The sequence below is a fragment of the Meleagris gallopavo genome, chromosome 4 (assembly GCF_905368555.1).
Source record: "Meleagris gallopavo chromosome 4, MGAL_WU_HG_1.1, whole genome shotgun sequence".
In the NCBI taxonomy this organism is placed as follows: domain Eukaryota; kingdom Metazoa; phylum Chordata; class Aves; order Galliformes; family Phasianidae; genus Meleagris; species Meleagris gallopavo.
This window is the reverse complement of record NC_139407.1, coordinates 68,227,572-68,244,566: the sequence shown is the minus strand read 5'-3', so window position 1 is coordinate 68,244,566 and position 16,995 is coordinate 68,227,572. Positions and strand designations below refer to the sequence as shown.

The window sequence follows — 16,995 nt, the reverse complement described above, 5'->3', positions numbered from 1 at the left end:
CGCTCCGCCGCCGCCATCTGCCGGCACCACGAGTCGCTCGCCCTGCCTTCACCCCTCCCCTCTCGGCTTCCGTACGACCGGAAGTGCGTCACTATCAGGTGGCCGGAAGTGGCGGTGGGGCTGGCGGGCGGCAGGGCCACAGCCGGCGACGGCGCCGGGCCCCGGTGAGTGCGAGCGGGCTCCGGCCTCGGCGGGGCTGTGCGAGTCTCAGCCAGGAGCGGGCTGGGGATCGGGGCGAGGCGGTGAGTGGGGCTCCGCGGCCCCAGCTGCGGCCACGGCGTCCTCAGGCCTGGAGGCGTCCGGGGTGGGCAGGGGCGTGGGGGAGCTGGTGAGCGGGCCGGGATGCAGAGGCGGAGAGAAAACCTCGCTGCTCCCTGTAAAAGGGGAATGGGGGCGAGGTGCGGCCTGGGCTGCTGGGAATCGATGGAACCCGAGGGAACGGCGTGGAGCTGCGTCAGAGGAGGGGGCAGGAGGGGATTACAGAAAGGCTCTGCCTCAGAGCATGGAACAGGCTGCACGTGGGCACGGCCCGGAGCTGGGACACGGAACCGCCCGCTGGTTTGAGTGGTGCTGTGTGGAGCCAGGGGTTATACGCAGTGATCCTTGTGGGTCCCAGCCAGCCCTGGATATTTCACGGTTGTGTTATCGCTGAACGATGCTATCCTAAGCCATTCTCATTTGAGCAGATCTGATGGGGCAAAATAGAAAGAAAGGGAGCCATAATGATTTTTTTCCTTTGCCTGGGTTGCTGGGCAGGAGGAACGCAGAATGGGATCTTGGTATCAGGGACACATATCTGTGAGCCTGGATCGCTCACAGGCTTTCCAGTGCTACAGTGAGTCTGTTTGGGTGTTTCCAAAGAATGTATTTCAGACTCAGATGCACTTATATTCCCTCTCACAGAGCTGGAACACAGAAGCATGTGGCATCTCTCCAGGAATGTTGTTGTTCTGGTGTTCAGCTCCTTGTTGGCTGGGAACTCAGCTGTAAGCATGGCACAAGCACAAACACAAAGATGTTTTCATCCCAAAAGACCTCCACAAAGAGCATTCACAGCCTGCAGGGCCCATCTCCAAGGCTTTGCAGCCTTTTTGGAGATGAGTCACTGGGAGTGAATTTTCTGGTTAGTGGCAGAGATGGAAGGGAGTTTGGACACTATTAAATGAGAAGTGCAGTGGTGGGAGAAAGAGAGGCTGATTACTGTGAGTAGCAAGAAGAGAGGAAAAATGAGCAGAGATGTAGGTTGAGTTGGAAATGCTATAGAAATATAGATCATAACAAGTTTGGGCACTTGAAGATGGGCAAAAAGCCACATGGACATGCTTCTTCCTAAGGTGCTTCAAGTATCTTGACCCATCTAGCTTCATTCCTGCTTTGTTTTCTGCATGGTCTTTTCCACGGCTGTTTTGCTGAATGTGGGACAGAAGAAGGAAAAAATATACTTACTGAATGTCTTCCTGAAGACGTCACAGAGCTTAATGCTAAGCTGTGTGGATGATATTCTTAGCTACATGCAGCGTTTGCCTTTGGTGTGCAGACGCAGCGACTTTGATTCTCTGTTTCTGAAGCAGGGCTGTCGTTGCTGAGAGGGGGTGATTTTGGTAACAGTGCAGTGCTGGGTTTTGTAGGTGGCATCACCTTTTAACAGCAAATAGAACACGTTTTAAAGAAGTGGCTGTCTTAGTACTGCTTGCCTGTCAGTGGTAGAAAACTGAATAGAAAACATGCAAAGCAGAGTTGGACAAGAAAGTAGCCAGCAGAGATGGAAATTACATTTTAATCTGACATTTATGTGCAAGAAGCTGGAGAACTTTGAAATCCAGTGCTTTCTTGCTGCTGCTGCTTACAGCACTGGGAGTGGTGTTGCTCTGGGCAGGGGTTTTAGTGGCCCAGTTCTCAGCGAGCTTCTTATTTCCCATGCTCACCAGGCAGTGGTATGGAAAGGACAGTATCTCTCCTCCTGTCACAGTGTCACTTCTCATGCCAGAAGAGAATGTTTCCATTCTTCTGCCTGGCTCTTTACACAGGCTGGTGGAGAGGATCTCAGAGAATTAAACTGAGCCACTGCTGTGTGCTAGGAGAGTAGATCCGGAGCTCTTGCCTGCCTGTCCTGCTCCTTTCTTCTCTGCAGACAGTGGTTGTGATGCTGCATATCTGGTGAGCCCTTTGCAAAGCAAATGTGTGTGTGCCCTTACCCTCAGTCTTCTTCCTCTCCCCACCGTTGTTCTTCCAGAGGCAGGGTGTTACATGCTGTGCCGTGGCATCAAGGAAAGGAGAAGCTGAGGACTCCAGGAGCTCGTCCTTGAGCACTTCCAGCCTTTCCTATGCTTTTTTTATTTCTTTTCAATTCTGTGTGGAGATGCTTGGACAAAAGCACAGCCATGTCGAGGCTACGTGGTGAGAGAACAGCCTTCAGAGAGCAGCAGGCTGCTTGTGCCTGTTCCAGAGCACAGATGTGCTTCCTGCCTATTACTGTTACTGCTTTTGCAGTAACATGGTGTAGGAGTGACAGCAGTGGCTACTGCAGGGAACCCCCAGGCAGGCAGCACTCTGCATCTGGCACTAACAAGGATCAGTCTGTTGCTTAGACTCTCCCCAGCATCTCTCCCTCTTTTCTTACCTTCCTTCTCTATTTTATTCTTTTTGGAAGGAACTGATGCTTCACCATTGTGCTGGAATAAATCACCTGATGGCTCGTGTGAGCCTTGTATTCGAAACTAAATCCAATTCATGTTCAGCCAGATCCCACTGCAGCTTCTCTCCTACTCTGCAAAAACAGTATTCGTCACACCTCTTCCTTATTGTGCTGCTGTAGGATTGGGTTTGCCTGCTCTCACAGGGCGTCTCAATCCACCTCTAACTCAAGGAGTGTCTGTGTTTGATTTATTTCCCCAGTGTTGGGGAAACAGAAGCTAATGCATATCGCTGTTGCCGTGTCTCTGCCAGGCTTTGCTTTTCCTGGTTACTTGACACCCTGTGGTTCTAGCATGTGCCCTCCATGCACTGAGATCACAAGTGATTTTAAAGGTGAAAACTCCTGCTGTGATTCATCTTTGGTGTTGGACACCCGAGATGGGATAAGGGTGTGTGAGACAGAGAGCTGACCCGGTGCTTTTTTTCAGCCTTGTCTGAATCATCGTAAACAGGCTCATTTGGCAGCTTGTGCATGCTGGCAGCACAAAGCTTAACTCCTGACAGATGTCTCATCCTCACCCTTTCTGCTGTAGACAGGAGTTGGGAAGGCACCCCCTAACACTGGGAAAGGCTTCCGTGCCTGAAGAGTGAAGCTTTTATTCCTCCAGTTCTCACCTCGTGATGCAGCATCTTGTTCTAATCTGTGTTTCTTCTTCCATGCTCTTTCCCCACGTTGTTCTGGGCCTGTTTCTCCTTCCTGCTGCAGGTTATGGGCAGCCTCCCTTCCATGAGCTGATTTCGGAGGCTCTTTGCTCACAACCTTCATGTGCTGACTCCAAGTGCTCTTGTGCAAGAGCAGAGTGGCACCACAGATACTTCCACAGCTTCTTGGGTGGTGGTCGGTGCTTCATACTGTTGACTGAAGCAGCAGAATGCTCTGTTTGAATACATGCAGCTACAGCCGTTAAAGACTTTGCTACAGGAATACGTTTTCATTGTTGAAAATGAAAGAAAAGCAGTTTGGGTCTCTTACAGAATGACAGAGAGATGACTTTTCTCCCCTGAAGTCCTACAGTCTCTGCCAGATTACTGGTAACTGCTGTGTAGCTGGTGATACCTGCCTGCCAAGCACCACATCTCCAGGTGTGTCAGGCCACCTGAGTGCTTGTCTTGAGCTGCCTTTGCATGATGTGATGCTCGATAGTGACTGCATTATGGCCTCGCAGGGAAACAGCTGCTCTCACTAGGGGAAGCACTGCCATCTCTTAACTTTCAGTAATGAGAAGGATAGGTTAGAAAGTGCTCCGTGTTAGGTGGAAGCCACTCATTCTTCGTCTGCCCTTTTTTCAGTACCTGGAAGCAATTGTGACCCCAGTAAATTGTGATCCATGGCTACGGTGTTAATACGCCGAAGATTTCCAAGGCTGAGCAGGGTGACTACATTTTTGACTACTGCCAAATGCAAGGCCGAGAGCGGAAGCAACAAAAGTAAGCAGGAGGAAGAGAACCCAGAAACATCCAACAGCAGACCCGAATCCACAGCCACGATCCACTTGCTGGATCCTTTGGACTACAGAGTATTGTATAATCCCTCTGCCTATGCCAAGAGCAGAGCAGCCTCCCAGCGCAGTGCTGCTAGGAGCTGCAGCCAGGCTCTCACTGATGATTCCACCAGCACTGGCACCTCACAGGTTCAGCATACATTCACTGCCACCTCTGCTCAAGCTTTGCCACCTGTCAGAAATGCCCTGCCAAAGCCCAAACCGCACCTCAAGCAGACCATACCAGCACGACTCACTGCAGCACAGACCGAGAAGAAGGAGGCAGAAATGGAAAAAGCAGAGATGCATGACTCCAAGGAGGACCCTCGCGTGTTCCAGCAAGGGAGGCCTGAGTACAGATCTCTCAGCTTTGATAAATTTGAGCCAATAGAGACTCTCCCTTCAGAAGAAGGTGACTCGATATTGCACAGCATACACATATCCAAGGGCAGCCACAGCCCAGGAACTGTCACAGATTATTTTTGCAAGCTGAGTCGTTTGCCAGTGGAACGACACGCAGAGTTGATGATTGACCACAGGTTTAATACACTCTGTTGCAGTACTATTGAGAATATCCAGTCATTCAGCACTTCAGAACTCATTGATATCTTAAAGGCCTGCGTTCGTTTGGTTGTTCCACCCACCCACCCTGTGCTGAACGCCTGTGAGAATGAATTCTGCCGGCGCGTGTGGGACATGAACCTGGACCAGCTGCTGCTGGTGGCAGATTGCTGGCGCTGCCTGGGGCGCAGCGTGCCTTCCTACCTGAGCATTTTATTCAGCTATGCCAACATGCATTGGAAAGAGCTCACTTTGCCCCAGTTTGTTCAGCTTGTTTATATCATCGGCGAAGGCCGCAGGTCACCCGCGGACTTGATGCAGAAGCTGGAAAGTGTGATTTTGAAGTACTTGGATTCCTGCACCTTGGAGGAGGTGGGTACTATTTGCTTAGGGCTCTTCAAATCCATCAGTGGTATCTCTGAGCACGTCATGAGAAAGATTGCAGACAGAGTCTCCCTGGAGATGGAAGATATGAGCACTTACGCTTTAGTGAACGTGCTTAAAATACTCCGCTACACTCGCATGGATCACCTGCCCCTCTTGAGGAAACTTGGGAAGGTTGTCCCTGCTCGAATTCCTACAACAAACATCCAGGGTATCATGCACATAAGTCTTAGCTGTTCATCCCTACACTACTATGATGAAGGCATTTTGACTGCTGTCGCCACGTCTTTGCCTTCCAAAGTGATTTACTGCCGCAGCAAGGATGCTGCCAAGTTCTTGTGGTCATTTGGATGCCTGGACTACGAACCTCCAAACGAAGAAGAGTTTTACTCCAGCCTGATAGAGCAGATGCTTAGAAAACGCCATGAATTTGAGAAGTTTCCAGAGCATCTCCTTACTGGCTTGCTTGGCCTGGCATTTGTCAAACGCTTCCCAGAGGAGCTGATACATTATGCTTTGAGGGATGAGTTTGTCCATAAGGTGAGAGAAAGTAAATATGAACTCAGAAAGGACCTGTTCACGCTTGGTAAGAGTGTTGAAATTGAATGCCCAGGCTACCAAGGCAGCCGTCTTTCACCTCAGCTTTATGAAGAGATGACTGAGATCGTTCTGAATTTTGCAGAGCAGGAAATCTTTGTCAGGCCTGAAATTGTGGAAGCCGTGTCTCTTCTCAAGAGCATGTTAGGTGGTCCTGAGTATGTGAAAAACCACATGATTTTGCCTCACACCAGATCAAGTGACTTGGAGGTTCATTTGGCCATGGATGGGCATCCCATCCCTTTCAACTCAAGCGACACCGTTGCAGATAAAAAGCTCACAGACACAGGAGTTAGTCTAACAGATGACCTAATGGCTCAGCTTATCAAAGGGAAATCTAACAGCCAGTCCCCTGCAGAGGTGGGGAGACAGGAGTGGAACAAAGCACTGACGCCACGTGCATCGTTTTTGGCTGGACCCGTTATCACAGACACCAGATTGCAAGTCACTACTCCATCAGGGAGCTTCCCTGGGGCCTCCCCTTCTCTTGTGCCCCTCCAGCAGCCCCAAGGGGTAAGGCTGGCCATTCAAGTGTCCAACCGTAACCACTACTGCTACTTGTCCAAGCGCCTCTTGGGGCTGCACTGCCTGAAGAGACGGCAGCTGAAGCAGCTGGGCTACGTTGTGGTGGAGCTTCCCTTCTGGGAATGGTTCCCCCTGCTCAAACGCACACGCTTGGAGAAACTGAGCTACCTCCATTACAAGGTGTTCAACCCAGTGCTGCTCAGCAAGGCTGGCTGACAGCCCGGCGTGTGCTTGCTTGGGGGCTGCTGCAGCCTCCCAGGTTACTGGTTAGAAATGATCTTTTGAGTGCTGGTGAAACTATTGTAGGTGTTTTATGTGCTGGATCTGCCTTGTCGGCTTAGATAATTCTGCTCTGTTCGTGATCATGTGTCCCGTGCTCTTTGTTGATCTGCAAATGCTGCCATGACAAATAAAACCTATCTTCATATTAGTTTTCTTCCATTATTACTTTTTTTCCTCCCTCTATTCTTAATGAAAGTCGATGGATTTGTTTGCTCTGAGTGCAGAACAGGGTCATGATCTTTAGGAAACAATTGGGATAGATGTTAGGGATTGGTCTGTTCTCCCAGGTAACCAGTGATAGAACAGGAGGTAATGACCTCAAGTTGTGTTCCAGAGGGTCAGGTTGGATATTTGGAGAAATTTCTTCCCTGAAAGAGAGATCAGGCATCGGAATGGGCTGCCTAGGGAGGTGATGGAGTCACTGCCTCAAGAAACATAAAGATGTGGCACTGAGGGACATGGTCAGTGAGCATGGTGGGCGTGGGTTGGGGTCTTTGAGTCCTTCGTAATCTTTGAGCTGTTTGTTTTGCTGGGTAATGCTGTTCTGTGGGTGTTGTGCTTTAACAGCATTCATAAATTCAGAACCTCCTTATGTCACAGCTGCCTGGACTGTCACTGACAATTGTTTCAATTGACAGAAGTAACGAAGAGCTTGGTAGAAAATGAATAACAGTTTAGGATGTAACCTCAGTTAACAGCCTTAGGCTTGGAAGGAGCTTTCCCATGTTGCTAGGTCACAATGTGACTCTGTTCCAAGGAGTGCTTTCTATCACCTGCTTGGCACCAGGCAGCTCACATGTAGGACCCTCAGGGATTTGAGATCCCCCACAAGCAGAATTTCAACGGTGACTTGTGAGATTGAGGTCGCAAAATGATGGGTTTGCAGCAAGGTAGGGGGTGAAGGTGCCTCTCTGCTCTTTGTCATTTAAAGAAGATATCACCAGGGCTTGTTACGTGCAAATACAGTGATCTGCTCTGTTGGAAGGGGATGTGGGAAAGGGCTAAACTGACAACAGGTTCAAAATGAACTTCAGAGCAGTCGCTTTGTCACGCAGCAAGTCAGCCTTACTCCCATTAGATGTGAGTGCCAAAAGTCAAAGCAGTTCAAAGGCCTATTTGAGAAAATTCCTCGCTGCCTCCCTTGTAGCAATGGGGAACACATCAGGCTCAGAAAGGCAGGAAAGTGATGCTGGAGGAGCGTTGGTTCATGCTTGCCCAGCACCTGTGTTACTGCAAATCACTGTCAGAGAAGATTCTGGGGTAGAAGAGGGGCTGATACGAGTTTGGAGTCACCTTATGGGGACTCAAGAACCACGGTGATGTGGCACTTAAGAATGTGGTACAGTGGGGATGGGTTGGAGTTGCATTTGGTGATCTTAGAGCTCCTTCCCGATGTGAATGGCTCCATGTTTATTTGAACACTGCAACTCAGCCTACAACAGGGGAATGGAAATAGGTGGTCTTTAAAGTCCCTTCCAATCCAAGCCAATCTACGCTTCCTTCTGCGATTCTGAGCTGTACCTCAGATGCTGAACTAACAGCAACACTTGAGAACCATTGAAAGGCTGTGAAGCATTAAAAGGCAGCTCGTCCTTGAAGGAAGCAGGAGGTTCCTCAGGTCACCCAAGGCAGTGATATATTAAAACTGAGGTTAATGTAAGGTTAAAGCTCCTATCTCGCAGATAATTTCATTCTTAAAAGGAGTTGGATGCAACCAATGCAAGTCACGTTCTTTCAATGAAGATGGTGCATTCACTTGAACGCTGTCAGAAGAATCATCTCAGTGTCCAGAACGCAGATAATCTCCCTTAAAGCTATTAAATGCTCCCTTGGAGCAACCAGTAGTGGTTATTAATATTAGTGTTTCATCTTTGCCTGTATCCAAGGCTCCCTGAGCCCTTGGGAGAGTCACATCTTCTTGTGGCAGCACTGGGAATGCTGGCTGCTCTTACCCTCACTGGGGCCTTGGCATGCAAGTGGTCTGCTCGACTATGGCTGCCAAACCTCCTGCAGTTAGCATTCAGATCTGATCTAAGCACCTTCTTTAAGCATAGGTAAGAGGTTTTCAGTAAAAAGAGCCATTTTCCAGCTTTTGATGTTTCTCCAGGGGTTCACGACTTACTATTTTTAACATGTTTTTCTTCCAGTTCCATCTCTCCACAGTTAACGTTGGTCTCACTTCCCAGACTCGGGTCTGAGCTGTGTTTTAGGAGCTCCTGAGCTTGTAATTCATGTGGGTGCTGTAACACAAGATCCTTTTACAGATCACTGATGCTTTTTGCCTTTTATTTCTTTTTTTTAAAGCTGAATCTGATGCTCACAAACTGAGCTCTCTCCAACTGCAAAGATGGTAATAAACGTCTGTCTCCCACAGTTCAAGCCAAGAATTCACTGCAACAAGGTAAAACTGGAAACCGTGGTGCTTTGGGGAGCACCTTGGTTTGCCCTTTCTGTGCTTTTATTAATTAACACCAACTCTGCTAGTTAGTGGTAGAACACTGTGTGGCCTTCTGTGAGCGCTTTGTTGTGGCACACAGTAATTATTGGAGGATATATGCCCTAATTTTGCAGGATCTCATAACAAGATGACGTTATGTGCTTACAGATGTGCGTGCTTTGACTCTAGATGTTCTTCCCTGCAATGTCACAGCTTTCCCTTTGCCAAGTAGACTGTGCATCAATTGTCAGTGTTTGTTGGATGGTCTCTACTCATTAATATGAGGACTGACACAGAGCTTTCTCAGTGTTGGGCAGGTTGACCCCAAGCAGGACAAGGCATTCTGCTAGCTGAGCCCAGAGGTTTTGCAGGGATCCTGGAGATGGCTGATTCAGAGTACATTTTTACAGGACACGATGAGCTGATGTAACTATTCAGTGCTGTTGAAACAGGGACTAGTTATCAGGGGGACATTCATTACTATGAGAGTGGTGAGGTGCTGGAACAGCTGCCCAGAGAGGCTGTGGATGCCCCCTCCCTGGAGGTGTTCAAGGCCAGGTTGGATGGGGCCCTGGGCAGCCTGGTCTAATATTAAATGCGGAGGTTGGTGGCCCTGCATGCAGCAGGGGGTTGGAACTTGATGATCCTTGAGGTCCCTTCCAACCCAAGCCATTCTATGATTGCAGATAGCAGAGGGTGCAGAGAAGAGTGTGTGACACCATTTGGTTGGGAGGAGGGCAGGAGTAGATCTGCAGGGATCTCCAGTCTTGTGCGTGGAACCAAAGGCACGGTTCCTCATGTCATCTTAATTGCTTGTGAAATTAGTTTACTCTTTACATTCATTCTTCAATTTAAATTTGGGTTTCTCTTGCAACGCAGATTTCTGCTGATGGTTACGAAGTGGAGAACCTGATCTCTGAAGACCTTGCCAGGAGGAATCGTGGTTTCCGCAGCGAATACTTTATCAAGCCTCCAGTCCATGTCACTATCTCTTTTCCCTTCAACATTGAGATCTGCAGGATTAATATCGATATCTCATCCGGAGGATACCAAGCCTTCTCCGGGCTCGAAGTTTACACCTCTACCTCATGCAATAAAACCTCTTGGCAGAGCCCCGAGGGTCAGTTCTCAGGTCTGGCCGGTCAGCCTGTGTCGGACAAAGATGCTTTCACACTGGTGGGCAAAGCTGTCTTAAAAAATCAAAGCAAAGTGACATTTGGCCACAGAGGCTTCAAGCCGAGGCCTCCCTTCCTTCAGATGGAAAATGTCCTCTCCTACCCCGGCGCCGTGTCTCAAGACCTTTGGAACAAAGGGCCTTCCTCACTGAGCAACGTGTCGCACTTAAAAATCTGCATCACCCACGTGGCCGGAGGTGGCCTGCCTGGCATCAAGAGGCTGGAAGTGTGGGGACAGCCTGCCAAGTCGTGCCCACAGGAGGTGATCGAGGGCATCTTTCAGGTGGCCTCGCAGTGCGTCGCCCAGGATGTTGGCAACCTCAAACCTGAGCTCTGGACACCCATGGAGAGCGACTGCGTGCCCTTCAGCACCAGTGACAGCGAGCAGCAGGCCCTCCGCAAGCTGGTGGACGTCGTCCAAGACATCCCTGAAGAGTTCCTGGACCCCATCACTCTGGAGATCATGACTTTCCCCATGCTCCTGCCCTCTGGGAAGGTGATTGACCAGAGCACCTTGGAAAAATGCAACCGGAGTGAGGCGTCTTGGGGCAGGGTGCCCAGTGATCCTTTCACTGGGGTGGCCTTCAGCCAGCACTCACAGCCCCTACCTCACCCCACTCTCAAGGCCAGGATAGATCACTTCCTCTTACAGCACAGCATTCCTGGCACCAACCTACTCGGCAGGGCTCACGCCTCCGAAATGCTCATACCTTCCTCTGTAACGTCTTCTCTGAAAAGGAAGATGGACTGTATGGATCCGAGTTCTGTGCAGCCACTTTATTTTTCTTCTACAAACTTACTTGTCACATCTACCTCAGAGAACAGTGCTAAAAAAATGAAAACTGACAGTGACTCGCATTTGATCCAGATGGACTGTTCTACAGGTACCTTGGCTCCCTAAATCACTTGTGTTTCTTGAGTGTCTTGGCAGCCCAGGGCCAGCTTTCCAAGTCAGGAGGCTCCCACACAGATTCCCCTGTCGCCTCCAAAAAGCTTTGAAGCTGTTGTATCAATGTCACAGGAGTGGGTTCATCATCTCATTCACATCCCCTCTCCTCAGCCCAACCTGCTGTCACTGGGTGATGGTTACTCCCATTCTCTCTTCTCACCTTTAGGCTTGTTGTTCTTCCTGTATTATCTGCAGTCCGTTTCACAGCCCTCTTGTTAGCTCAGGTTGCTTTGTTTCCCTTCAGGATTTCATTTCTCTTCTCCTTCTTGCTAAGAAGACAACCTTTTTCTCATAATGTGCTGGCTTGATTTGAAGATGTCTCTTTTTATCATAAATGATTTATTGGCACGTATTGGGTGCTTGAGCTTGCAAGAAAACATGCAGTATTTGGGAAAAATAAGTGCTTGGGATTGACAGGATGGGAAGACCCAATTGAGATGGGGATTGAAGTGAGGAGAAAAACAGGAATGGGGCAGCAGGCTGTGCTGATCCTGCTCCCCTTTCCCTGGTTGAAGAGCCTGGCTCCCAAGCACTTGCTTCTCTTGACTCCCTGCCAGATCGTTTGCTGGAATCCACATCTGTTTTTGCACGGCTGCCTTCTCCCTTGTTTGTGCAGGAATACCTGAAACGTGTTGGAGTTGCTGTGTGCAGCTGTTCTGTAGATATCACTTGTTTGTACAGCAACGCTTGCATCTTCCCTCTGGTATTGTCAAACACAGTTACTGCTGCAGGCAGAAGCCCCACTGGTTGCTGTCTCACATTTGTGTGAGGCTGGAGGGAGCAGCAGGGCTGTGTTGCAGGCAGTCAGGTGTGTGCAGGGTGGTCACAAGAGGGCCATCCCTCTGGGCAGGTAAGTTGAGTTTCCATAGGAAGCAGTGGTCTATAATGCACCAAACAATGGTCCACAGCTCCTGAAAGCTGCTATATCCTGCAGGTATGCAGCACTCCACTCCTCTTCCTCCCAAAACTGCTGAAGGATAATGCTTCAAGAAAGCTTAGGTGGGTATTTGACTTAAAACAAGTTCATTAAAGACTTAAAGTAATTAATTTTCATCAGTATCAGCAAGAGCAGAGACTGGAGTGTGCTTTCCTGCTCTGATCCATCATTCCATGCTGTAGGAAGAGGTGTGGATTGCTGCAGGCTGGGTCCTGGTGCTCCCAGGGAGCCATGCCTGCATGTGAACAGAGGCTCAGCCTCATGGGATAGTTCTTTGTCAGCCTTGATTGCTGCAGCGAATGTGCGGGGGTAACGCACACAGGATCCCTGTGGGAGCTGGATTTAGCAGAATTAGTGATGCAGACACCGTGCTCTTAATGCATAGTCTCAATTAACAGCAGGCCTTTGGGACTGCATCAGACAAAACACTGTCGTGCCCTTCAGGAAGGATCCAGCCCTGCACCTTTGGTTTTATCCATTGATGCAACCCTGGATTTCCAGAGCCGAGAGTAAAAAGAGTTGTGCCTCTGATTTTGTTAGCAGCCTCAGGGCTTCTGAGGAATGTTTATGAATCTTTTACCTCATTCAGACTTTGAGATATGAGGAGGTGCCTGAATGTTGGTTGGCACTAAGGGACACAGGTTAGTGGGCATGGCGGCGATGGGTCGACAGTTGGACTTCATAGGCTTTGTGGTCTTTTTGACTTTATGACATTGTTGTGTGAATCTGGAGGACTTTTCCTCTCAAGGGCTGAAAGTTGAAGCATTACATCCCCATCTTGACACCGTGATGGGGACGAAGCTTTCTCAGAAAACAAGTGGCAAAGCTTTGAGAGTTGTAACCACAGGGTTTCTGTTGCATACCAACAGCCTTTTCCCAGCACAAGCCTCTCAAATTTGTGCTTCTTGTTGCAGATCTGCTCTCTCACGAACAAAAGCTGTCTGAGAGCTTGGACACCGCCTTGAACTCGGCACTCAGCTCCATGCCATCATTCACAGCCAAGCTGATGAAGAGCCAGCAGGGCGAGGGAGGCTGCAGCACTTCATGGAACATGGGCTCCATCCTTGGTGAGCAGCAAATGGGAGAGGAGAACAGGGACCAGGTTTATAGGGAAGGTTGTGCTGCTGCTCAGCATCTTTCCATGCTTCTTTGGCCAGTGAGCCATGGCTGTTCTCAGAATCCCATCAGATTTTAATGTATGTATTCCAGCTGTTAGGCTAGACGTGTTGATCAATGGCACCATCCAAAAGGATGTCTTTGGGATTCAGAGAAGCTGTGTTGGAAGCCCTGGAGCTTTAGATGCCCCTCCACAAGGTGATGTGCTCACTGCTGGCTGCTTCTTTCCCTGGAGGAGGCTCTTGTGTCCCTGAGGCAGGGCTGGGCTGGGCAGCTCCCACTGGCTGCCTGTCTCTCTGAATAGCTTTTGATGTTTCGCAGTGGCATTAAGCCATTAAGCTTTTTACTGTCCCCTTTTAAATTGCTGCTGTTGAAGAGTTGACTGAGTAGCCCTTTATAGGCAGCATGTGACAGGAATGCAAGATGATGTCTGCAGTGTTTCACATGGGAATCAGGGATTTTGTGTCAAGTGCTGGAAAAGATGAAGGGAGGCCAATTCAGTCTCAGAAAAAAAAGTGAAAAGCTGTTTCGTCATCTGTTAAAAGCCTGATGGTGCAAAGGCTGCTGTGATCCAGCCCATACCTGAGCTCCAACCCTTCCAGAAGCCAGAGCCTTCCCTTTTTTCATCATAGAATCCTGATAGCAGCTTTTCAATATCTACATATGAGAAACAAGGAGACGGGTTCTTGAGCAGGATCTGTTGTGATAGGACATGGGGAAATGGTTTTAAACTGAAAGAGGAGAGATTTAGGTTGGATATAAGGAAAAAGATTTTTATGGTGAAGCTCTGGAGCAGGTTGCTCAGAGAGGTGATGGTTGCCCCATCTCTGGAGACTTTCAGGGCAGGCAGGATGGGGCTCTGAGCACCTGTTGGAGCTGTGGGTCTCATTACAGGAAATGGGAGTTGGATCAGATGGCCTTGAAAGGTCCCTTCCAACACAAATGTTTCTAAGATTAAGGTTGGAGAAGACCACTAAGATCATCTTGTCCAATCCTTACTCTGCCACCACCACCACGCCCACCAAACTTTATGGTAGGCTTGGAAAAAAGAGGCTGTGGTCCTGAGTTCTGGGCACCTCCAGCACTCTGTGCCCGGCTCGGGGTGGCACTTGTCACAAGTCCCTGACCACACTGCTTCTCCTCTTGGCTTCGCAGAGCACAGCAGGAGCAGCCAGACCCAGGGATGCACATCCTGCGGCAAAACCTTCTCATCTTACTTCAAAACAGAGCCCATCTACCAGCTTCCCTGCGGCCACCTCATGTGTCGCCCGTGCTTGGCTGAGAAGCAGAAGGCTCTGTCCATCCTGTGTCTGAGCTGCAAGAGGTCGGTGGCCACGCACGACATCAGGAGGGTCCACTTCTAACAACGCCTGGGGAGGAGAACAGGAGCTGCTGCTGTCCCGTGTGTCTGTGTGGGTTACGCAAGGACGATGGCCAGATGAGCATCGTGGAGAGGTCTCCTTGTGCTTACAGAGTAGTGGGGGGGGTTAGAGCATCGTGCCGGAGCAAAAAGCGATCTTGAGGATAATAAAAGCCATAGCTTCTTTAACAAGGAACATGTATTTATACAGAACTGATTTCCACCTGTCGCACCCGCCCTCTTACCACCATCCCAGTGGCTCAGTGGTTAGCATAGGTGCCTTTTGGACAGTGAGTTTAGCTTCCCTGTGACTTAAAACCATTTAAACATTTGACGAGCAGCCATTCGGCCATGGACCAGGAAATGTCCTCGTGGTTGGCAACGTGCGAACGACCCAACTTCTCCCCTCCCCGCCCCAATCCCCTCACACATCACTCATCCTTCCCCACAGCAGCAAGGCAGGAGAGGAGCAGCCAATGCTTGAGTGCTGGCAGGGATCTCATCCTGCTCACGTGGACTCATGTAGAAAAGTCATTGCATTACAGAGAACGTCCCTCTCGGTTTCTGTCGTGTGACTGGACCGGTTCCCGTCTGGCTGATAGACATTTAAGCCTTAATAAAATTATGGTTAAAGTCAGGTTCTCTCTCTGACTCGTAATTGGCCTCATTGTGTGTGTTAATGATTTCGTGTGGTGAATCTGTTGGCGGAGTGCTGAATAAATGGGCTGGAAAAAGCCACGTCGACACAAAAGGAAGAGCTGTAGCCCCGCAGCTTTCAGAGCCATTGTGGCACAGCCTTGTGAGCTCTCACCATGGGGTTTTGGGACTGAACCTCACGTATCCCGCTCTGAGGAGTTCTGTTCTTCAGAGAGCTGCTCAAAAAAAGGCCAGAAGGAAAATCACTCAGATGCATTCTGTCTGCAGCACATCCTGAATGCAGTGAGGGTGACAGCAGAGGGTTTTGTCACCTTGTCACCTGCACACACTCCCCCCACACTGCTACCACTTCATTGATAATTTCTCTCTGCAGAGCCAACATTTCTTATTGATGTTCTGTGCCACTTTCTCTGGGGTAATGAGCCTCCAGCTGAACCACCCACATGTAATACCTCTGTTCTCTTAACAGGCACTGCCGTGCTGAGCAGCCCATAAAGTTGGTGGCTTTCTGCTCTGAGCAAATAGCAGCCTCATCAAGCAATTGGAACACCACTTTGTGCCGGCGCTGAGCTGATCTTTCTCCTTGTCTGCACCAGTGGGTGTTCATCATCCATCTCCATTTGTAGCAAAATTGGAAGCCCCTTATCTTTAAATAATCAGCAATCAGATTCCTCAAAGTCATACGATTTGGAGGCCAGCAGAAATCTTGTTAGTGTGCGGTGCTGCTGGGTTTGCAGTAAGCATCCAGGAGTGATTCAGCTCGCACCTCCTCCGCCCCAAGCTCCCAGCTCCCCAGTGATGCCCAGCTGTGCAGCCACCTCCTTCCCTGTCCACACTGCTTCCAACAGAACTCGAAGCTGTGGCAGCATCCCTTCTGCCCAGGAGTTTTTCACTGAGCCTTGCTGCCAGGCAGTGTGGTTCAGGCTGACGTCTTCTTCTTGGGAACTGGAGAAGAGCCACCGGTGGCCCTCTGCCTGCACAAGCTGTTGTCCCCATCCGTCAGCTGGGCTGACGTCCCCTGCATCCCCTCCCCATTGCCACCATTAAGCCCCATCAGCCATCAGAGCGCGGTGACCGAGTGACGCTCCTCTGACGGACGTGGAGGAGCCCGGGTCACTGCTAAATTCCACGAAAAAAGGGCCAATTTGGGGAGCATCACTTTCTCCAGACAGGAGATGGACACGTTCCCTCTACTAGCGTGACTTGATAGTGACTCTGGCACAGAGCAAAGGCTTCTCAAAGTTCCCTGCAGGCAGCTAACTCTGCTGGTTAATCACCTTAAAGCAGCCTTAACCACGTCGTTAGGAGCTCAGCACTAACGAAGGGGCCTGCAGGAGTTTGAGGATGAAATGGAACGTGGCACAGCAGTGCTGGGGATGCAAAGAAAGCTGAGCTACGGGTGCCCCGTAGTGTTGAGTGGGCGTTGGGTACCACTGCCCTGCTGGATGCTCCTGATCATCTCTGCCCCATGGCCCCATTGCCTGAGCCCTCCTGATGTCCCCCCACTGTGACCCCAATGTTTTCACCCCCCAAACACTCTTTTTGTGCTCTACATCCATTCTCCCTCCCAGCTCCATCCCTCGCCGTCCTCCCCTTGATTTCAATAAGTGATTCTGCGTTGTGGCTGCGGAGCCTCTGCAACTTGGAAAACATTTTATTAACCTTCCTTGACTTTAAAGAGCATAATTACATTTTAATCTCATATTCCTGCGTTATCATTCCAGACACAGAGTCATTTGAATGCAGCTCGTTCCGACTAATGTAATTTTACGATACAGTAATGAAGAGACAGAGCATGAGCGCGAAATGCCCAATTTAGACATGACATTTTGGGCTTCTT

At 49.7% G+C, this 16,995-nt stretch overlaps 2 protein-coding genes across 4 annotated transcripts; both read left to right on the top strand.

Annotated features, from left to right (window-relative positions):
* Positions 1-63: 63 nt before the first annotated feature.
* Positions 64-6,672, top strand: FASTKD5 (FAST kinase domains 5). Of its 2 annotated transcripts, none has more exons than XM_085223740.1 (2): positions 64-164; positions 3,985-6,672. In XM_085223740.1, the coding sequence occupies exon 2, from the start codon at positions 4,023-4,025 to the stop codon at positions 6,456-6,458; it is 2,436 nt and encodes an 811-aa protein (XP_085079866.1). In that variant the 5' UTR covers positions 64-164; positions 3,985-4,022; the 3' UTR covers positions 6,459-6,672. The 2 variants fall into 2 exon arrangements, with proteins under 2 accessions (XP_085079866.1, XP_085079867.1); XM_085223741.1 differs by having other exon boundaries at positions 105-242.
* Positions 75-15,135, top strand: UBOX5 (U-box domain containing 5). 2 transcript variants are annotated; one of them, XM_085223742.1, is made up of 5 exons: positions 75-164; positions 8,829-8,925; positions 9,841-11,020; positions 12,937-13,089; positions 14,294-15,135. In XM_085223742.1, the coding sequence occupies exons 2-5, from the start codon at positions 8,872-8,874 to the stop codon at positions 14,500-14,502; spliced, it is 1,596 nt and encodes a 531-aa protein (XP_085079868.1). In that variant the 5' UTR covers positions 75-164; positions 8,829-8,871; the 3' UTR covers positions 14,503-15,135. The 2 variants fall into 2 exon arrangements, with proteins under 2 accessions (XP_085079868.1, XP_085079870.1); XM_085223744.1 differs by lacking the exon at positions 75-164 and adding an exon at positions 206-242.
* The last annotated feature ends 1,860 nt before the right edge of the window (positions 15,136-16,995 follow it).